This window comes from Danio rerio, chromosome 25, assembly GCF_052040795.2.
Source record: "Danio rerio strain M-AB ecotype USA chromosome 25, GRCz13ab, whole genome shotgun sequence".
Classification (NCBI taxonomy): domain Eukaryota; kingdom Metazoa; phylum Chordata; class Actinopteri; order Cypriniformes; family Danionidae; genus Danio; species Danio rerio.
Genome location: NC_141045.1, coordinates 38,105,954 through 38,128,728, shown reverse-complemented (window position 1 = coordinate 38,128,728; position 22,775 = coordinate 38,105,954). Strand labels below are relative to the sequence as shown.

The following is a 22,775-nucleotide window of genomic DNA, read 5'->3' as shown; positions in this document are numbered from 1 at the left end:
GTCCACATTTTCTTTTAAACTTTTGCAATGAGAACAATAATTTATTAAAAAAATAACAATTAGGGATGTAACGGTATCAGAATTTCACGGTACGATAATACCTCGGTATGAATGGCACGGTACGGTATTTATTAAATAATTTACAGGAAAAACAAAACTAATGAAAAAACTCGAAAAAAGTGCCAAAAAGTGTTTATTTACCTCAGCACTGAACATATCAATGACATACAAATCAACCATCTATCTGTACGTTTCGAAACAGGAACTTCAATTTTTCAATTTTAATAACAAAAAACTATTAAACCATGTAAAACAAATAATAAAGTTTTAATTTAGTATTGTTGAAAACTCATAACATTCAACATTTAATCACTCACTTAGATAGAGATGGGTTTTTAAGGAAAATTATCATATAACTATAATCTGGTAATCTCTGGGCATGTCCCCTGCAACAGAAACAAACCCCTCTCATTTGGGACTGAGGTTTCTGGGACAGAGAGATATGATTTAGCCAAGGTTGACAGCAGTGGGTAACGTTGTGCATTGTTTTTCCACCACTTGAGAGGACAAGCCATGAGTGAGATAGAGGTCTCTTTGCAGTACAATGTCTGCATCAATCTAACAAGTGTGCTGTGTTCTGCAGTCCCCATGACTGTTATTAGTCGTATTCCCCGACTTACATTTCACCACAGTCTGGCAGTGCCTGCATACTGTTTTTGTCTTTGTCTGTCACCTTTTCTCCTTTTTTTGTATCTTTTTAGAAAGAAACTGAAATGCTTCCACACATCCGATTTAAAACCCGCTTTAGGTTCGATCATTTCCAGCTCTTTTTCATTCCCGCTACTAGCAGCACACTCCATTTCCGCATTACTGGGTCTGTAGTGACAACAGACCGCAAAGGATGATGGCCACGCCTGGGCTGATGGGAATTGTAGTTCCCGCTACCTCCCGTTCACTTCATTCGCCCAAGCAAACTTTTCTCAGAAATATAGTTTTATTGAGTCATGCGCCTACGGTTATATTGAAAACAATGACTATTGCGGTATGACTGTATTTACAATATTGTTACATCCCTAATAACAATAAATATAATAATAATATTAACTGGATTCAGTCAGTGGGCACATTTAGTTCACACTGAGTGAAAATATGTAATAAAGTGTTGCCAGTTATGCTAAAAATCACCCATATGGATGTTTGCCTGTCTGTTTTCTCTGGCAGGTGTGGCGTTTGGTGTGGCCTGCACTACTATGGCCGTGGCGGCATCATACATGGGAGGAATTGTGCAGGTAAAGTTTCTCTCAAAACAGCCTCAGATGATCTGTTTAAGGGCTGCACAATATGGGGTTTCAGTATAGATATGGCAACGTGTGCATCTGCAATAATCACATAGCAAGAAATGCAATGTTGAATCTGAATTATAGCTGACCAGGAGCCACAGAACACATGTGATTTATAGTTTAACCATAACAGAGTGAACGTTTATTATCTGCATGTGTTTTTAAGCCCGGTGACTAAACATTTTAAGAGTCTAAAACAGGAGTGTCCACACTCGGTCCCGGAGTGCCGGTGTACTGGAGAGTTTAGCTCCAACCCTAATCAAACACACCTGAACCAGCTGATCAAGCTCTTACTAGGTATGCTAGAAACTTCCAGGCAGGTGTGTTGAAGGAAGTTGGAGCTAAAGTCAGCAGGACACCGGCCCTCCAGGACCGACTTTGGACACCCCTGCTTTCTTACTTTGAAATTTGTCTTGTTTCTAGTCCAAATATCTACATGTCAAAGCGAAAATAAGACTTTCAGTCATACCTTACAATAAGGTTTCATTAGCTAATATGTTTACTAGCATGACTAATTGTGAACAATACTTGTGCAGCATTTATTAATCATAGTTCAACATTTACTAATGAATTATTAACATATAAATGCATGCTAGCTAACACTCAACTGACTGTGAACAACTGTGTTGTGATTAACGTTAACTAACATGAAGAAATACTGTAATAAATGCATTGCTCATGTTAGTAAATGCATTAGCTAATATAACCCTATCGTAAAGTGTGACTGATTTTACTTACCCTGCTGGCAAATAATTTTTTCCTTATTTTAAGCAAAACGTTTTTCTAAAGGTGAAATCAAAATATTTTTACTAAGAATATTTAATAAATGGACTAGAAACAAGACAAAACAAAGATAGGTAAACGGAGTAATCGCAATGCTTTTCTGAGTACTGTTAGTGAAACTGCATTCATATTCACAATATTTATCAAAGAAAAATAAAACATTGCATTATCAGATTTTTTCCAATATCAAGCAGTCCTACTCCATTTCCACTCCATTTCCCATCACAGAGTGTGTTTTCTGCTTTTATCCCTCAGGCGGCTCTCAGTATCCATGGCATGTGCGGAGGGCCGGTGCTGGGCCTGTTTTCTCTGGGAATCCTGTTTCCATTCACTAATCTAAAGGTCAGGATTTGGCAAAAACAAACATCTCATTCAGTCACGAAACTCGAGATGATGGAATCTGTCCCTCAACGCAAGAAAAATAATCTGCCAATGGTGTAAAATATTTTAAACTAAAAACGTTTAAACAGTAAATTTTATTTGCACCATTAGAATTTTTTTTTTTTTGCTTGTTTAAAGAAGAAAAAACAAACAAAAAATGTAAACAAAACAATATTTTTCACTTCATAAAACCTAAAGTCAAAATTAATGAGTTTTTCCCTAAAACAAGCAAAATAATCTTGTTTTCAGTTTGAAATTATAATTTTTTCTTTCACTCATTCATTTTACTTCGGCTAAGTATCTGATTTATGAAGGGTTGCCACAGTGGAATGAACCGCCAACTATTCCAGCATAAGTTTCATGCTGCGTTCACACCAGATGCGGAACGCGCGTCAAGTGCGAGTGATTTACATGTTAAGTCAATGCAAACGCGCGAATAGACATCCTGCGGCGCATTACGCGCGAATGGCGCGGCGCGAATGACGCAAATTGCGCGAATGGCGCGGGCCCAATTGAGCGTTTTGCGCGTTTGACGCGCTTAACGAGCGTTTCGCGCGAATCTCTCGAATTCGAAAATCTGAACTTCAGCGTACATTCGCGCCGCGTTAACCAATCAGAAGCTTGCTCTTGTGGGGGCGTGATTGTGACGTAGAACCTGTTGTCGGTGTTCCGAGTGAAATCCTCCAGCCATCACCGACAACAGTTCATCAAACTGGGCTGTGCTCAGTCAGAAGCACCGCTGAAAGCCTCCGTCATCCAGGTTAAGTTTCTGGAGGAGTTTAAGAGCTCACACAGCTGGATGCACCTCTGAAAGGATGCAGTGGACTCAGACACGACCATAAACGTATCGACGCTGTTTTTAGTCTTCATAAAGCACATAAACACTGTTATTTTCTTCATAAAATCCATGTTAGCCATTTAGCTATGAAGCTAGAGTCTTCGGGCAGACAGAAGCCCTGCCCATCACGCGAATCCACGTCTGTTCTGAAGTGAATTTGACACGTGAATGAAGCGAGTAAACTCAAATATTCACGCGGCTATTTACACGCGAATATCGCAATTTATCCACGCGTTCCGCGTCTGGTGTGAACACAGCATTACACAGCAGATGCCCTTCCAGTTCTGGAAAACACTCTTACACTAGTCAGTTTAGTTGGTCAATTCCAGCCCATGTGTTTGGACTGTGGGGGAAACTGAAGCACCTGGAGGAAACCCATGCCAACACGGGGAGAACATGCAAACTCCACACAGAAATGCCAACTGACCCAGCCAGGAATCAAACTAGTGACCTTCTTGCTATGAGGTCACAGTGCTAACCACTGAGCCACTGCGCCGCTCCTTCACTTACCTCAGATTTATCCACAAAAATGCTCAATTTTCTGATTATTTCTGAAAACAGATCGCTTAAACTGGTCTATAAAATGCTTCTTGATTTAAGATTTTAAGTTTTTGTCTTGTTTCTAGTCTAAATATCTACGGGAGTAAAGATGTGTGTTTCTGCAGTGCCTAAATCTTGCTTCACACCACCTCATGTCTACATCTGCTGTGTGATTCTTGCAGCATGTCTTACATTGGTGGTCTTTTCTCTTTAGGGGGCAGTTGGGGGTCTGATCGTGGGCATCTCTCTCTCGTTCTGGGTCGGCGTGGGCGCTTTCATTTACCCAGCACCCAGCAATAACACGCATGCTCTGGAACTCAACACTGCAGGCTGCAACATCACTGCTGCTGCATTTGAGCCAACATCCGCCACAGTGACCCAGCTCACCTCAGACAGGTGCAGTATCAGCGCTGAAGAGCTGGAACATACATTTAAAGGCAACTTTCTGGAAGCACAAGTGTGTGTTAAATCATATTAGACTAGATATTGTTATAGATATTGTTATATTGTTAGATATTGCTATAGCAAAACATATTGTCTTGTTTTGAGAAATAAAATGCCAATATTAAGTGAGTTTTTCCTGAAAACAAGCAAAATAATCTGCCAATGGGGTAAGCAGAATAATCTTATGTCAAAAGAAAAAACAAGATTAATTTGCTTACCCCATGTTTACCCAGGAAAAACTCACTTAATATTGGCATATTATTTCTCAAAACAAGACAATATGTTCTGCTTGTCTAGAAAATTCTTCTTAATTTAGGATATTTTAGATATTTGGACTAGAAACAAGACAAAAAATCTAAGTAAGAAAAGCATTTTTTTGCAGTGTACACCCAAACAAAATCTGACTGTAAGCTCATTTCTTGAGATATCAGCTTTAGGTAGAAAGAGACCAAACTTAAAAGCATACTTCATCCAATAACTGAAGGTTTGTTTTGTTGATATATTATTTATTATTATTATTACTATTATTAAAAAGTGCATACAACATATATAAATGTATTTAACCGTGGTTATTGGGTGCTGGAAAAAGCATACAAATGCACCTTGAAAGTGCCTGAAAAGTGCTGGAATTTGAAGATGGAAAAGGTGTAAGAACCCTGCATTAAGGTTAACATGCCAGGTTAATATACATTTTAGGAGCATTAAGAAACAGTATGAACCTCAGATTCTTTCTCCCCAAAACCTGAGGTAAAATATGCATTGTTGTCCTCATAGTGGCTATTGAAAGTCCTGAAAAGATATTCAACCGTAAACCATCTTAATATTATGCAAAGCAGAATATCGGCCTGTTTTCCCGTTCATCACACTGCAAAAAATGCTTTTCTTACTTAGACTTTTTGTCTTGTATTGAGTCCAAATATCTAAAATTTCTCAAATCAAGAATAATTTTCTAGACAAGCAAAACATATTGTCTTGTTTTGAGAAATAATATGCCAATATTAAGTGAGTTTTTCCTTAAAACAAGCAAAATAATCTGCCAATGGGGTGAGCAGAATAATCTTATGTCAAAAGGAAAAACAAGATTATTTTTCTTACCCCATTGGCAGATTATTTTGCTTGTTTTAAGGAAAAACCCACTTAATATTGGCATATTATTTCTCAAAACATGACAATATTTTCTGCTTGTCTAGAAAATTCTTCTTAATTTAGGATATTTTAGATATTTGGACTAGAAACAAGACAAAAAATCTAAGTAAGAAAAGCATTTTTTTGCAGTGTACACCCAAACAAAATCTGACTGTAAGCTCATTTCTTGAGATATCAGCTTTAGGTAGAAAGAGAACCAACTTAAAAACATACTTCATCCAATAACTGAAGTTTTTTTTTTGTTGATATATTATTTATTATTATTATTACTATTATTAAAAAGTGCATACAACATATATAAATGTAATTAACCGTGGTTATTGGGTGATGAAAAAAGCATACAAATGCACCTTGAAAGTGCCTGAAAAGTTCTGGAATTTGAAGATGGAAAAGGTGTAAGAACCCTGCATTAAGGTTAACATGCCAGGTTAATATACATTTTAGGAGCATTACGAAACAGTACGAACCTCAGATTCTTTCTCCCCAAAACCTGAGGTAAAATATGCATTGTTGTCCTCATAGTGGCTATTGAAAGTCCTGAAAAGATATTCAACCGTAAACCATCTTAATATTATGCAAAGCAGAATATCGGCCTGTTTTCCCGTTCATCACACTGCAAAAAATGCTTTTCTTACTTAGACTTTTTGTCTTGATTTGAGAAATTTTAGATATTTGGACTCAATACAAGTATAATTTTCTAGACAAGCAAAACATATTGTCTTGTTTTGAGAAATAATCTGCCAATGGGGTGAGCAGAATAATCTTATGTCAAAAGGAAAAACAAGATTATTTTTCTTACCCCATTGTCAGATTATTTTGCTTGTTTTAAGGAAAAACTCACTTAATATTGGCATATTATTTCTCAAAACATGACAATATGTTCTGCTTGTCTAGAAAATGCTTCTTGATTTAAGAATTTTTAGATATTTAGACTAGAAACAAGACAAAAAATCTAAATAAGAAAAGCATTTTTTGCAGTGCATAGATCAAGGAAGCTTAGCTTTTTAGACAGTGAAAGTCAAAGAATTTAGGGGATAGTTTACCCAAAAATCACCATTTAATCACCCTTAACTTGTTTCAGACCTCTTTGACTTTCTTTATTTAGTTGAACCCAAAAGAAGATGTTGGAAATCTGTAACCATTCACTTCTATATTTGGAAAAATAGATGTCTATATTGTTAAAGGGATAGTTCACTCAAAAATGTAATCAATTGGGTAAAATTTTACTTATTCAAAATTATAAACCTTCATAAGATTCTTTGTTGAACACTAAAGAAGATATTTTGAAGAATGCTAAAAACCTGTAACCATTGACAGCAATTGTTGGAAAAAAATACTATAAAAATCAATGGTTATGGGTTTTCAGCATTCTTCAAAATATCTTCTTTAGTGTTCAACAGAAAAAGAAACTCATAAAGCTTTGAAACAACTTGAGTAAATTGGTGAACTGTTTCTTTAGGAGTGGATTACATAGGGTACAAGAGTTATCCTTGAATGGTGTCTCAATTTCAATGACAGTCTTATTTTTATGTAATCGTGCTGTAGTAATGCGGTGTCATGATGAGATGCTAACATGTGACTGATCTGTGGTGTTCAGGAATTGGCTGGCGGATTCGTGGTACTCCATGTCCTACCTGTACTACAGTGCAGTGGGCTTTATTGGGACGGTGGCGGCAGGTCTGCTCATCACACTGCTGACAGGTGAGAGACGCATTTCAATAACTCCTCTATTCTCCCACACACCGCCAGCAGCAAAACACCTAGACTTATAGAGCGTGCGCCTGAGAGAGCAGAGAATGAAAGCACAGCGGTAATAAAAACAACTCATACTGTACATCCATTACACAGATGGAGTTTTCCACAGCAATTCTCCACCTTTTCCCTGAGCCTTAATAGAGTTCTGTATTATTAAGGGGATAGTTCACCCACGTAGTCTTTTTTTATTCTGTTCAACACAAAAGAAGATAACCTGAGGAATGCTGAAAACATGTACCCATCGAGATCCATAGAAAGATAAACAAATACTATAGAAGTCAATGGTTACAAATTCCTTGAACTATCTTGTTAAGACTGGTGTGTTATGAACGTCAACACTTTCCATGTGATGCACCATGTATGCTCAGCTTAGGCCCCGTTTACACTAGTGCGTTTTAGTTTTAAAACGGCGTTTTAGATCAAAAACGATCCGCGTCCACACTAGGGTTTCTGAACATATCGCCGTCCACACTACGCCACCAAAAACTTATATCACGTGACCATTCGCGCACTCTGGGCATGCGCGTTCTAGTATAAACAGGAAGCATGTGTCTCGCTCGGCATTTGGTTATTTTTAGTCAACAGACGCCGGTTGAACAGTAAACGCGATGGCAAAGAAAGCAAGAGAGGTATTTTTGTGGACAGACGATGAGGTCGAGCTGTTACTAAACGTAACAAAAGAATAACTGCACAATGGCGCCTAAAACAGACAATAGTGCAAACAACGCTCCCATTTCCATGTGTTACTCCCAAGCCATGTGTTATAGTCATGTGATAGAGGCTTGACGAATAAGGGAAGGATACGCAATGACACAAAAGCCCCAATCAGCTAGCGAATCTCATTAGCCCCGCCTCCGTTTTCAGATGTCTATGTTTTCCCCCATCCACACTGAGACGGAGCAGCAGCGCTTCAGAATGAAAACAGCCTCTCCAGCGTTTCCAAAACACTCCGTTTTCGGCACTCGAAAACTCCGGCGTAGTGTGGACAGATGGCGTAACCGTAGCAAAACTTAAGCGTTTTAAAACGAAAACGCATTAGTGTAAACGGGGCCGTAATCTCAGTCCAATCCTAAAACAAAGGGTGATCATTCTTGTTCATGGAGATCTACCTTCCTGCAGGTTTAGTTTAGTTTAGTTTCAATTCCAACCAATTTCATCTGAATAACCCTACAGGAACACTTGGTAATTGCCAACAGGAAGGTTGGGACTGCGCATGAAGGTAGATCATCAGAAATAGGATCCCCTACCTAAGGAGATGTGTTCAAAACTAAACATTGGAGTGTGAGATGCGCTAAATCTGCTTGCACGACTTGGAGTTCTCCAATGGACCCTTCGCTAAGCCCCGCCCTCCTTAGTTACTGTTGCTATGCCTGTCAAGCTTTCGTGCCTGGCACGGCTTTTTCAATGTGTGCGCGCCGGTGTCAGACTTTGCCAGGGATATAATGTCATTTTTGGCAAACAGGTGAAATATCAGATAAAGCCAGACAAAAAAGGACTGCAGTGAGCATTACAGGGGTATATTCACAAAATAACAGGCAACCGATTAGATCTCATCGGTAACCGATGAGACTAATTCAATCAAAATTTAAGCTAGCTTAGCCTAGCCGCTGCATACGCTAACCATTCAACAGCTTGGCTCATGCTCAGAGTGAGGTGTGACATTTACTAATAATCTAATATTAACTAATGAAACTGTAATTGCTCTATTTTTAGCCAAAAAGCCTGATAGATTATTGTTGTGCAATAAAATATAGCCTTACTAACCCACGAGGAAACACGCATGACAGTGCTTTTACATAGTTCATTCATAGAAAGAGCAGCCAGAAAGGGGAAACTGATGGATTTGTGCCGACTATTAGCATCATTGACCCATAACAGTGTACAGTAAGATACCTAAAACTGTCAGTATGTGTGTGTACTCTTTATAAATGACTGAAAAACAGCTGCGGGTAAAGTATATTAATCGTAAGTGCTCAGTTTGTGATCATATCTCGGTTTTGTTCTGTTGATTTGTAATTTCAATTATTCGTAGCTTGAAATAAGGTGGAAATATGAAGTTCAGTAAAGTTAGTGACAGATTCGCAGATTTGTATTATCCGGATCAATAACTCATGTCATCATGACCTATTCGCTATTAGTATGACTAACGTTATGGCGAAGGCTTAAACAGAGCATTATTTACATTATCGACCGAAAAAAAAAAAAAAAAAAGGAAAAAGACCGCTGTGAAACACACACCTCTTACCCTAAACAGATCTAAACTGTGTTTCCTACAAAAACACAAAGCAGGTTATGAGTTATTGCCGTCTGTCTATCACTGAATGTGTCAGGAATATCAAAACAAAACCAACTTAGCTCCTTTAGCACCCCTCACACAGCTTGATCCACGCTGGCGTTTCTCCTCTTAGGCTTTAGGTTTGAAAAGGGAAAAAATTCCACCATCCTGTCCAAACATTAAGGATACCGGGTGTGAGATTTGCACAATCCATGTGCACTCGCTCGAAAGCTTGACAGAGCCCCTGCGCGTAGCTATAGTTGCCATGATTGGTGGGTGGCGGTTTTGGGGTGTGGCTTAGCGAAGGGTCAATTCACTACTGAAAATAACCACTTGAACAGGTTTCTCGGTGGGATTTAAGCTCACCGCTGAGGTGGACTGAAAAACTTGATTTTAGTCAGAATCATCGTTTGATCATTTCTGAGAGCTCCAAGGTAAAATTGTCAATTGCATCTAGATTGGTGCCAGAAATGGGAAGTTTTTCCAGTATTCCCACCTCCAATTTTATATTATCCGGCCTATTATTTGCAGCACTTGGACTCTAAATCCAACAAAAGCAAAAGTAGTTGTCAACAATTCTTCAGTTTTTCTATGCCATAAATGCTTAGGGTGGGAAGTAGATTAGTGTGGTGGAGTAACTGAGATTCTGGTGTCTACAGGCCCAATGGACCCGAAACTGTTGAAACCAGGGATGACTCGATCAGTGAAGGACGTCCTGTGTTTCTGCACTGAGAAATTCACAGAAGCTGACCTTGGTGAAGGCAAAGAGGTACAGACTGTCTTGCAGAATGTGTATTTGATTCATTTGAATGGAAACAGAACATGTGTGCTTCTCTTAGGATGTGGGAGACTTTGGCAAGGCATGGGAGAAACATCCAGACCAGGGATGCACCTTAAGAATGGACGAGAAGTTCAGGTGCAGTTGCGATAACCAACAGGAAAATGGTAACACTAATGCCGGCTTTGACCATAACGAAACTAGCATAGTTCAGAAAAAGCTGTAACGAGCGAAAGAACACATCAACTATTTCATTTAAAAGATACAATCAATGTTTATTACAGAAAACTCTGATCCCCAAATCTATGTTACAGACATGTTTTGTACAATTCTTGTATGCATACTGCTGATTGCTTTACATGTAAACAAGGATGAAGGAGTCTCATAAACAGCTTTTATATCAGAAGTATAAACAATAAAATAATGTGGTGTCGTTGAGATTTAGTTATTCGAGGTGACTGGGATTTTGCCAGTTAGAATGTACTCCTGGATCATTTTCTGGTCTATAACCCCTAACCCCAGTCCTGACCCTGAAACCACAGGAATTCATTAGGGTGTCTGGGCATCTCTTTTTCCGGAAAGATTAACTGCACCTGAAGAATCTACTTAAGGACTTTGGGATATTTGATAATTGCAAAAGCAAGCAAACCTTTAGGACTAGGAGTGCTTGAACATTCTCCCTTGAATTCTTGCTTGGTACCCAAGGCTGAGCAACTCTATACTGCAGGACAAGTGTAATTTTTTTTCCAGGTGTGTTTTGTTAGGGTCTGAGCTCAGCCATGCAGGTAATTGGACCATGAGCATCTGATACGTCCATCCTAGTACCAACCCGAACCCATGGCCCTACATCTGGGGTGTCCCAATCCTGCTCCTGGTGGACCAACATTTCAGAGATTTTAGCTTCAACATACAAGTCTAGAAAGTCTGAAGATCTCGATTAGCTTGTTTAGATGTGCGTAATTAGATTAAGTTAGTAGCTAAACTTTGACCCTCCAAGAACAGGTTTGGGCTCCCTGCCAAGGTCCTGCAGAGTTCAGCTCCTCAAGGCATGCTTGAAAGTTTGTAACGAGTCTGAAGACCTTAATTTGTGGGGTTCAATAACTTAAGGACTACATCTCAACCAAATGTATTTACCAACCTGCAACTTTCTTGTAATCCTGAAGATCTTACCTAGCCCGCTCAGGTAGTTTTGGTTAGGCTTGCAGAAAGGACATATTAGGGTCCCCCTTCCTCTAACAAAGAGGAAGTTACAATGTTGTGTAGTTGCAAAATAAATGGACTGTAATTGCTCGGTTCTACTGAGCGATATGGTTTAGTATAGTACAGTACACATTTCCATTGCCAGAAGTGCCAAAATAGTCTGAGCAGGATGACCCGTACCAAATCATTCTGTACCATACGGCTCAGGAGAAATGAGGCATTGGTTACAACTTGCGCAGCACTAAATATTTTTGCAGTGCACCAACATACATGGCTTTACCTAGTTAAACTGGAACAGAGTCCACAGTAGAGGCTTAAGCAAGAACGTTTTGGTGCAACCCTACCCTGGTCTTTAGCTAAGTCCATCTTATTGGAATGACTTGCTGCAGCCTACATATTTGATAAACTGCAAAAAATATACTTTTCTACAGTTTCTAGGTACAATGAACACTATAGGGCAGTATGATCCCAACAATTCTGCTTGGTAGTTCACTTTCTCCTATGCTGTACTTGTGATACCGAATGCTTGGTTCACAAAACTGATAAAAGCAATGTAAAATGATGGTAAAACCGTGTCCACAGTGCATGTTTCTCCTACGCCTGCTTTTGAAAACACTATTATTATATATACTAACTCCTAGACTATACAAGTAGGAGGTGTATTAGAAAAAATAAAACAATGGAGTGATTTTGTAACTAGCCCAGGACAGTGGCGCTGCAGGAGCAGATTTGGTAACCCATGCCCTTCAAAGAAGTGAGCATTTGCTGTTCTTTTACCATAATTGAACATCTTAACAAGCTAATGGAGGTCTTCAGGAAACTACAAAGTCTTCTTGTCACTACAAAATCTAACGGTTGACAGGAATGTTGATCCAGGTACAAGTCCTACTTGGCAAAATCACACCAAAGCATAGTGCCCGTCAGGCCTCTTTCATGAAACATTTACAAAACTCTGGAATCTGTGTGTAAAACAATTCTATCATATTCAAAAGATTTCAAAACCCACATCCATGAATCCCAGACGCAAGAACACTGTAGAACCTTCTGGACTCTCTTTTCTTAAGAACAGGCTTTAGCAAATCACAAACTCAAGCCATACTGCACATTTCTACGAATCTCAACATTTACGTCAGGATGGTTTTATGAACATTTTATATGTAAATGTAATCTGCTCATGTTTCAGAACGAGGCCCATCGACGCCACACTCTAGAGTCACTCTGCTAGTTTCACATCATGCTTATGCATTAATTACAGTCTGATTGTAAGCACTGACATTTGACAGCAAAATAGGCATCAGTCTCTTTAATATTAGTAACAGTTACATTGCTTTAGAAGTAAGACTAATGATGGATGTTGCATTAGAATTGAGTACAGCAAAGAGTCTGTGCAAGAAGCGGCAAGCGCCGACCATCATGGTATAATACATGCTCTTGCTCTTCTAAACATTATCACTTGAATGTGCTTCTGACGGCCATTTTCAATGAAGACATTTCATACACAACCATGAGTACCTCGAAAAACAAAACCCTGAAGAACATTTGCGTCCCATAGCCTGTAGGTTGATGTCAATGAGATGACCACAACTGATCATTCACCACTACAACATGTACTGATCTCAGGTCAGTCTTCTCTGGTTTAAGCAGATATAGGCCATGCACACTTCACAGTAAAAAGTGCACAAATACACAAAGGTTTGTCAAGAGTCCTGCATGTGCGGGACTCGTGAATGAGGTCATGCATAGATTACAGTTATTTCATAGTACAGACTTCTTCCTCTTTCAGATCAACATCACGAGTTCAATTTACTGACCAGCTGTCAGTGGCGTCCATGAAATATAAAGCACTACAGCAAACTTTTATTTCTAATAACGTGGTTACTCTGGTTTGGATTTTAGCAACCCAAAACAGTACCGATATTCAGCTTGTTTATTCCCCGCCACCCATTACCTAGACCAACTTAATGGATTGCAACTATCCTATTAAACTAGCCATTACATTTTAAACATTTGTCTAAATCGAGGTAATGTAATAAATAAATGACTTTCCTAAAGTGCTTCCATGAAATGAAACATTAATTTGATTCTTATTCAGCGCGAGCGGAGAATCTATAAAGTGGGAGAACCATCTAATCGTCTTTTTCTGAGTGCGTACTAACTATCCCCATATGGGGCTGGTACCCATGCAAATGGAGAGTGCAAAAATATTTACTTAAAAAAGCAACACTTGATTCAAGCTAGGAAAATATGATACAAAGTTCTCATCTGCAAACACTCAAAGGGCCTGAGGAGGACAGATGCAGTGATCGTGTTCGAAAAAGGAGACTGAAAACTTAAACATGGAGTTAAGTATTTGTGCAAGTAAATCACACACAAAGTCGATGCAATCAAACAGAGGTAAACTATGGGCATATGGTGTGAGCGACACTAAATGCACATTGAGGTCAACGCTAACGTGCACAATTCACCTCAAAACACCTCGCAAGTTCAACGAATTAAACTGGCGCTAAAAATTAGCATAAGTGTAAAAACAATCAGCAAGTAACCTCGAGTTTATTGCGTGTTTTGTGTGAATCAAGTTTAACTCCACACAAGGTTGAGGACACTATTATGTTATGGTGTATGGAACAGTAGAAAGCTACATAGTCACATGACCTCATTGCACAAAATCAGACTGAGCAGTTGAGAAATCATGGTTGATCTTTCTCGACAACAGGGACGGACCTGGAACATCAGGGAAGGGGGGATTTGGGGGTCAGGAGCAATAAGTAAGTAAAGAAGGGGGGGGGGGTCTAGCGATCAAGAAGTTAAGAGAAGGGGAGCAGGTGTAGTGATGGAGGGGCATTAATGATGTAACGATCCACAAGTGACGAAAGGGGGGGGGGGGGGGTAGTGGGGAATGTAGGGGTTTCTGGTGGGGGATTAAGGCTGATTTATACTTCTAATGCCGGTGTATGCTATGGCGTTGACGCATAGCCCTTGATCGTGGCCGTCGATGTCGCTGACGTGCACCTCTCAAAAATTGTAACTATACGTCGCAACGACGCGTAGCGCAAGCTCTGTGATTGGTCGGCTTGGTAGCGCTGACGAGTCTGGGCGGGACCGAGGGCCGCGTGAATGGCGCGAGCTGGACGCGAGCCCAATAGAGCGATTGTTTACAAGTGTGAAGTCCTGCGAAGGAGCTCCTGATGGAAAGTTTTGTTTTGTGTTTACCTCATAGTTAAAGTTTTTGCACGTCCGCCGGTTCCTGCCTCAAAATGAGCGAGTTTGAGCCACTTGTACATTCAGGAAGTGTTCAGGAAAAGCAAAACAGCAGCGAAGAAACTCGACACAGGAACATTTACACCTCACTGCCAACTAGCGTTTCGGAAGTGTAAATGCAGACCAGCAGAGACAGTGCGCAGAAGAATAAATGCACAGCTACACGCATTTTGCATGCGCCGTGGGTCACTTGACGCAGAAGTATAAACCAGGCTTTAGGCGAGTAGGAAGAAGCGATTGGTGAGTGAAAAGCAAGGGGGTGGAAGGGTAGTGATCGGTAAGTGAAGAGAGGGGGCGGGGTGTTGTAGTGGGCAGTAAGTGAAAAGTGGAGGGTTTATGTGCTGTGGTGTAACAATCCACAAGTGACGAGGATGGGGGGTTGTAGGGGTTGCTGGTGGGGGGGACTAGGGAAGAAGGAAGAAGCAATCAAGAGGAGGGGGTGGAAGGGGAGTAATTGCTAAGCGGAGAGGTGGAGAAATCGCTAAGTGGGGGGAGGGAGGGGGGGTCAGTAATGATCAGTAAGTGACTAGTTTGAGGTTTATGGGGTTGTGTTGTAGCAATTGCAAGTGCAAGAAGGGGTTGGGGTTAGGGTGCTGGTGCCAATAGGTAAGTGAAGAGCGGGGGGAGGTCAGGCCAGATTCACCATGGCAGGCCAGATTGACAATCCTATTGGCTCCCTATGGCCATTCTGGCCCTGCTCAACAACACTGAAATATGCATACATGGCAGAATACAGTGCATTCACACACTGCATGTTTATTAATAATTCACGATATTTCATGCATAGTATTATTATTACTGGTAGGGTAGTACCCTATTTCGAACACAGCCACTGCCTTTTGAAAATCTGTGCAAGAATGTGATGCATGCTGGGAGCACTCGCTTTACAAAACTCTCACACACACACACACATGCAAACACACTTTTAAAAACACACATACACACCCCAAGGAAACTAAACATTCAGAATAAACAAAATATGTACATTTTTACAGTAAAGCAAAATGACGAGAAAAAAAAAAGAATTTGACCTTTATGTCCATCGTGCCAATTTACTTCTCTTTAGAATAACTACATTAATAATGGTTGAATGTTGGTTAAATAAAAATATAATTACTCACCCTGGTGTCATTTTAAATCTGTAAGACCTCGAGAGAGCTCCCTCATCCTCCATAGACAGCGAAGGCCCCGAAACCTCCATTAAAACAGCCCATGCCTCATCAGTGGTTCAACCATAAGTTCGTGAATCTTCAAGAATGCTTTTGCGCGCGCACAAAAATAAAATTAAAACATTTTAAAACAAATTCTTCACTTTCGAATTAAGTCATGGATTCACCGGACCCTTTATGACCTCATGCAGTTGACGTCTATATTCTGGTTCGATTAGGGTAAGTCTGGGCAAGTACAGTGTGCATCTTACTCTGCTTGTAAATATGGCCCAGATGCATCAGAGTCAATTTTTCTTTCTTTCTTTCTTTTTTTTGTAAGCACAAAATCATACTCGTAGCATCATAACCATTACCATTGCACCACTGATGAGGTGTGGGCTGTGTTTGGCCTGTGTTTGGACTGTGGGGGAAACCGGAGCATCCGGAGGAAACTCAAGCCAACACGGGAAGAACATGCAAACACAGAAATGCCAACTGGCCCAGCCAGGGCTTGATCCAGCGACCTTCTAGCTGTGAGGCGACCACTAAGCCTCACAGTTTGTTTTGGAACGCCATGAAGGTAATTAATAACAGAAGGTTCATTTCAGAACTCTGCTTTTAATATTAGCTATGCCAGGGCCGGAGTGGGACTCCTTTTCAGCCCTGGAGTTTCAAGTCTTAGACCGGCCCACCTCAGTTCACGACTGACTATAAAATAAGGTCATTTCCAATTCAGTTTCTAATGACACGATCACGTCTTTTTCAGGAAAACAGCTGCTTTAGAATTTCAAATATTCAACAACCCTAACAGTATTAAATGTCTGAACAATAAAAATGAGAAAAAATAACATTAATAATAATAATGATTTCTCAAGTGAAGTTCGAACACGGGTCGGCGATGTCGCAACGCAACGTGCTGACCACTCGACCACAGTAACACTGTTGCGATAGTATAAAAGTTGTGTCAGATTTATTGACGTAATCATCTGATTTTCATTGAGCAGGGGTAATAATCATTAATATTAATTATTCGAATTCTTATAGTCACTAAGGTGCCGCTGTTTGGGGTTGAATGATAGTTACGTTATCATTAACCTGCAGGCTGCTTTTTGCTCACGGGGCTGTGAGAAAATAAATAAAAAGAGCGTGGCTGTGGCAAAATAATGAATAAAAAGTGAGGCTATGATCAAATAATTAAATAAATTAAAAAAGTGCGACTGCCGAGAGTGCAAGCAGCTAGGGACACCGGCCCTCGCAGCCAAAAAACGGACTGGCTCACCGGGAATTCTCCCGGTCCTCCCGATTAGCCAATCCAGGCCTGAGCTATGCTGTTTGAAATTTTACTGTACTTGACCTTATTTGGTACAAAAGCCAACTCCAAAAAATCCTGTGCATGGGACCCAGAATCCCTAGTCACATCTCTGCTCAGGATATTCACAGTATACATACTCTATACTGGAAGGAAGATGGGCTAGTATGCTATCCCTTAATTAGCCACTTCCTTATGCTCAGGCGGGCAAGTATAAGGATCGATTGAACCACAACAGGCACACAGAATAGATCACAGCCAAGCAACAAACGCAGGCAATGAAACGCTGATACAACCACACCTCACAATCTGCGCGCACACACACACACACACACACACTAGAAAACCATAGTCAATGTCAGTCTTTTATAAAATAATAAAAATCTAATTATCTGCATGCAAACGAAAATCATGCATTTGACTATTATTCTGCCAAAGTTGGCCTTTTCTTTTTACTGTACGTTGGTAAAATGGACTTATTGTATTTAAAGACAGTTCTGCATATCTTTTCAAGGCGACGTAGTACATAAAAACTTGTTCATTTGCATAAACGAACTGATCTTCATTTGGTAACCGTTACCAGAAACCTCTTTTGTAGCAACAATCACAAGGTGAGATGCTGGCAAGCGAAGAGGGAGAGGGCGAATCGGTAAATGCGTTTGCAGGTAAACGTTGGCTGACAGCAGGTAGAGAAGTGCTTCACAGCGGATGATAGGTGTAGCTGCCGGACAAAGACCACAAGCAGAAAACAGGAGCTCCGAAAGCCCTTCATCTGCATAGTAAACAATCCAACCGTATGAGTGCTCGGTTCAGAACTGCAGGATGAACTAAATTGATGAAAGAGCAAAGCCACTGCAAGCCATGCTGGAAAAGATGCGCAATAAACATTATTTTCCACTTACACACTGGAGTTTCACTGAACAATCTAATCCATTGATTTCAGAGTTGAGCGAGGGGTTGGGAAAGTGAAACTGACTTTGCTGCAGAGTAGACTCTTGTACAGACATTTGTTGAGATTTGGGAAGGCTAGGTGGGCCCAGTTGTACTGAATTCCTTTTTGTAGCCTGTTTTTAAATGTAATGAGTCTTTAATTTTGGACCCAGATACTTGTGATGCAAGGCAAGACTACAGTCCATTTTGTTGCCGCTAGTTAATCGATGTAAAGTTGGTGTGTTTTCCTTTACCTGTATCAGTTGGCCTACCACCATTCCCAATATAGACTTCCATTCGGGTCACGGCACCACTTCTGGTTTCTTGCAGGATGCTTCAGTAGAGGTTTGAATTGAAACAAGGATGCTAAACACAGCATCTTCTCGCTCAGTTACCACCATTCCCATATATATACTTCCATTCGGGTCACGGCACCACTTCTGGTTTCTTGCAGGAGGCTTCTGTTGAGGTTTGAATTGAAACACAAGGATACTAAAGACAGCATCTTCTCGCTCAGTTACCACCATTCTCAATATAGACTTCCATTCGGGTCACGGCACCACTTCTGGTTTCTTGCAGGAGGCTTCAGTTGAGGTTTGAATTGAAACACAAGCATGCTAAACACAGCATCTTCTCGCTCAGTTACCACCATTCCCAATATAGACTTCCATTCGGGTCACGGCACCACTTGTGGTTTCTTGCAGTACGCTTCAGTCGGGTTTGAATTGAAACACAAGCATGCTAAAGACAGCATCTTCTCGCTCAGTTACCACTGTTGTCGCCTCTTACAGGGTTCAGGAAGTCTTATTCCAGTTAGCCTCCATCAAACTAGTAGCTAACTTTATCAACGTGCAGCTTTTCTTAGGACGACAGTCGTGCTTTTTAAAACTTGTTGCATTTTCACATCATGTAACTTATCCAACTCTTTCCAAAGGGAACTCAGACAATTCGATCCATAAAATGTCCCATCAGATTTATCTTAATTTAATTTGATCAGGCAAACCACCTCAAAAGTCAACAAAAGATCGTCCAAACCTGGAGAAAACGATACTGGTGGCTAAAAAAACGATTCGTGTACACATCTTTACTATTTTCTTTTTCCATTTTCAAATTCTGCCAGACTGTTCTGTTCTTGTCCTGTAGACTAGTTTTAATGTACAAACATCCTCGACAGGATAAAAATATTGAATTACTGGAGGTCCTAGGCAGGCGTCATGTGACCGAGAAAATCCTCTTTGGTGCAGAGTACAGCTGCCAACTCTTGGTTCTAAAGGCGCGCCTGGAGATCAGGTCTCGACCTCAAATACTGAATCCGCTCCCTGGTTTATCACAGCAATGGAAATCTGAAGTGGGCAGCCCATGCATGGAGTCAATAAAGCAAAGCCGTCCAAGGCAGCAGACCGGTTGTACATGAATGTCTTGTGTTCACATATGTGCTGCAGTTGTGCAGGTTGCAAAGACGTTTTGTTCGCCACTCTCAAGTATTAATGTGCTTCGTGGGACGTGTATGTGGTTCTCCTGTGGGCATTTATGTGTGTGTGTGTGTGTTTATGGACAGGCACGACTAAGGCCACTCATGGTGATAACGTTTGCCGTTCTTTTTCCGCTCTTTCTGGAGATGCTCCAGTTCTGCCTCATACACCATCTCCTGCATCAGGTATTTCTCCCTGCGCATGCGATCACACAGGTCTTTGGGCATGTCTGGAATCATGTGGGCTATGAAGGTCTTGATGCCAAACACCAGGTGCTATGGAGAATACAACAGAAAATCAAACATTACTCATAGAACTTTAACACTGAGTATCTAACCACAGTAGATAACAGTAAACAAATGAGCCTTTCATGAAGGAAAGCCATGATAGTCTTTCTGGACCAATGACAGCCTATTTGAACATACTGACGATTGGATTCTCAACCACTGTTGGGCTTTTTGGCAATTCAGTCTCTGGGAGATTAGATACTCAAGGCCCTGGTATACTTCAAATGAAATCAAGGAATGAACTGAAATTGCGTCTTTTTAAACTAAATCCGGCCAAAATTAAGTTTGTTTTGGCAGTTCGAAACAGCAAAGCTTTTGTGAGATTTATTTATTGAATTATTTCCCAAACACCTACCATTGGTACCCAAATTTTCACAACCGGTAATTGTGGATATGAGGTAGGAATCAATCGAGAACACAGAGGTCAGATTCAGAAATGGGAAGAACGTCCAACACAATAACACCAAGTACACTGGAGGGTCGAGCAGCAGAGGATCCACCATGTTGAGTACATTCTAAACACTGTTCTATTCTGTGTTTGTCCACATCAAATATAAAAACCAATGTAAAGATTGGACTTCTGATGGTACACCCAAGCAGCGTGACATATTTACAAGCCCTCATGCTGTATCGCGAGGTGATTAAAGTTTTGAAAATAGTGTACGCCACTCAGCATTTTCCAGTTCTGTTTGCCCTAAAACGAAGCACGGAAATATATTTTTAAATATACTAGGGTAGTGGTCACCAAACTTGTTCCTGGAGGGCCGGTGTCCTGCAGATTTTATCTCCAACCCTAATCAAACACACCTGAACAAGCTGATCAAGGTCTTACAAGGTATACTTGAAACATCCAGGCAGGTGTGTTGAGGCAAGATGGAGCTAAACCCTGCAGGGACACCGGCCCTCCGGGACCAGGATTGGTGACTCCTGTACTAGGGTATTTAGGGTCGCTTGGCTTACTTGGTTTCAATCGGTGATATTTGGCATGGATGCTTAAGACAAAAGCTTCTAGCACAAGTTGCTACTAGTACGCCTCGAGACCAGTGGAGTGGGGTTTGAGCATTACCGTCTCTAAGGTCAGTTTTTTTTGCAAGGTTTGTTCTGCACCATCTTAGTGAATGAGAAGAATAGTAATCAACAAGGTCAAGATAGGCTATTTTAGATGTGCTAATATTTTCCTAACAACATGTCTGGAAAAAAAGAATTAAAGATCAACAGACCAAAATGGTAATTGTTTTAAAATGAGCAAACAGTAAAGTTTGTATATCCACACTAGTGTTTCTAGTGTCTACTGTCACTTGGTGGTATAGGCTGTTATTACTAGGGGTCACCACACTTGGCCCTGGACGGTCAGTATCCTGCAGATTTTAGCACTAACCGTATTCAAACACACCTGAACAAGCAAGTCAAGATAGTACTAGCTGTACCAGGGGTCACCAATCTCTTTCCTGGAGGTTCGGTGCCCTGCAGGGTTTAGCTCCAACTTGCCTCAACACACCTGCCTGGATGTTTCAAGTATACCTTGTAAGACCTTGATCAGCTTGTTCAGGGGTGTTTGATTAGGGTTGGAGCTAAAATCTGCAGGACACCGGACCTCCAGGAACAAGTTTGGTGATACCCGAGCTATACAGTCAATTCCAAATAGTATAAATTACCCTGCAAATGGGAGTAAAAACAATCATGGCTGGCATACTGAAGTGGTTTTCCAAACCAAAGTGCTTAAACCTGGCCACTTTGAAAGGCCCTTTGGATTGAAAGATTTCAAAGGGTACAGCTGATGGATACTTCGAGCCTCTGTGATCCATTGTGCTGGGATGTTATTTGGTGTCAAACAGCACATTCCATTTGGAAGGGCTCATTGCTTTGACCTAATCCCTTCAAAACTGTCACTCTGGAGGGTAAACCCTTTGAAGGGATTATGATATAGGAATGAGCTCTTCTCAATGGAACTCACTGATACAGGGAACTTCCAGGCAGGTGTGTATAGGCAAGGAGCTAAACTCTGCAAGACAGCGGCCTTCCAGGACTAAGTTTGGTGTGCCAAGGATATTACTTCTTACCTAGGTGCAGAACACGCATGCTAGTCAGCCCCAATCCTTGTGCAGTGCTGTTCAGCTTTTGGCCTTAATTTATACAATGACCATGCACCAGATGCCTTCATAAAATCCTAAACCGTATTCCCATCCGGGTCACGGCACCACTTTAACTGGTTCCAAGTAGGACACTCTAGAAGAGGCATGAATTTGCTGGGTGTGTCGGCATGTTTACAATGATGTAAAAGCATCATTAGCATCAGTCACCTAATTTCTTGAGTCTAAGAATTGAGGTTTACCTGCATTGTTAGCTTGTACCTGCTAATCTTCATTTCACTAGTACCTTGTATTGAACCTACTTTAACTATCTAATTGTGTCTTTGCTTACCCAAAACTACATTTTAATGTAAACAATCCTCATACAATAAACGTAAGGTAGCGCTGACCTCGAAGACAATGATGAAGGCTAGTCTGGCAGCTAAAACATGCCAGAACTGCAGGGTGAACTCATAGGGTTCAGGACTCCACGGAGGCGCTCTGTAATCCCGATACCTGCACAAAAAAAGCACTTGAATCCAAAAAAATCTAGCAAAAAAACATATAACGACATAATATACTGTACTGTGTAGTACCTGCAGTATTGATTTTCATAACTCCCATTTCTCAGTTCACCCATATCAAACACAGACAGGCTGTTGTTCAGGTATCCTCTTAGACATCTGGGAAAAGCCATCCAAAACACAAAGATACAGTATTAGAATAGCAAAAAAGCAGCATACAGCTGGAGATCTAACTTGCCTAATTGACCTAATTAACTTGGTTACGTCTTTAAAAGTCACTTTAAGCTGTATACTAGTA

The 22,775-nt window shown here is 40.6% G+C and overlaps 3 protein-coding genes across 18 annotated transcripts in view; 1 reads left to right on the top strand and 2 right to left on the bottom strand.

Moving 5' to 3' along the window:
• slc5a12 (solute carrier family 5 member 12) overlaps nt 1-10,718 on the top strand; it is a 53,413-nt gene extending 42,695 nt beyond the window's left edge. For all 4 annotated transcript variants that reach the window (XM_087310501.1, XM_087310503.1, XM_087310502.1 and 1 more), the window contains 6 exon segments: nt 1,222-1,289; nt 2,379-2,465; nt 4,097-4,278; nt 7,070-7,173; nt 10,162-10,271; nt 10,342-10,718. In XM_087310501.1, coding sequence (XP_087166627.1) covers nt 1,222-1,289; nt 2,379-2,465; nt 4,097-4,278; nt 7,070-7,173; nt 10,162-10,271; nt 10,342-10,506 — 716 coding nt within the window. In that variant the 3' untranslated portion in view covers nt 10,507-10,718.
• Nucleotides 1-22,775, bottom strand: part of ano5a (anoctamin 5a) — an 805,725-nt gene that overhangs the window by 507,063 nt on the left and 275,887 nt on the right. The gene's annotated exons all lie outside the window — the stretch shown is intronic.
• ano3 (anoctamin 3) overlaps nt 17,543-22,775 on the bottom strand; it is a 123,269-nt gene continuing 118,036 nt past the window's right edge. For 9 of the 13 annotated variants that reach the window (XR_015526788.1, XM_087312626.1, XM_087312629.1 and 6 more), the window contains 3 exons: nt 22,550-22,636; nt 22,364-22,469; nt 17,543-19,872 (listed from right to left, as the gene is read on the bottom strand). Coding sequence is in view for 8 of the 13 variants with exons in the window: in XM_087312626.1 (XP_087168752.1) it covers nt 19,690-19,872; nt 22,364-22,469; nt 22,550-22,636 (376 nt within the window). In the remaining 5 variants the exon portion in view is untranslated. The remainder of the gene's footprint in view (nt 19,873-22,363; nt 22,470-22,549; nt 22,637-22,775) is intronic. The other 4 variants (XR_015526787.1, XR_015526786.1, XR_015526784.1 and 1 more) reach the window with 1 other exon arrangement.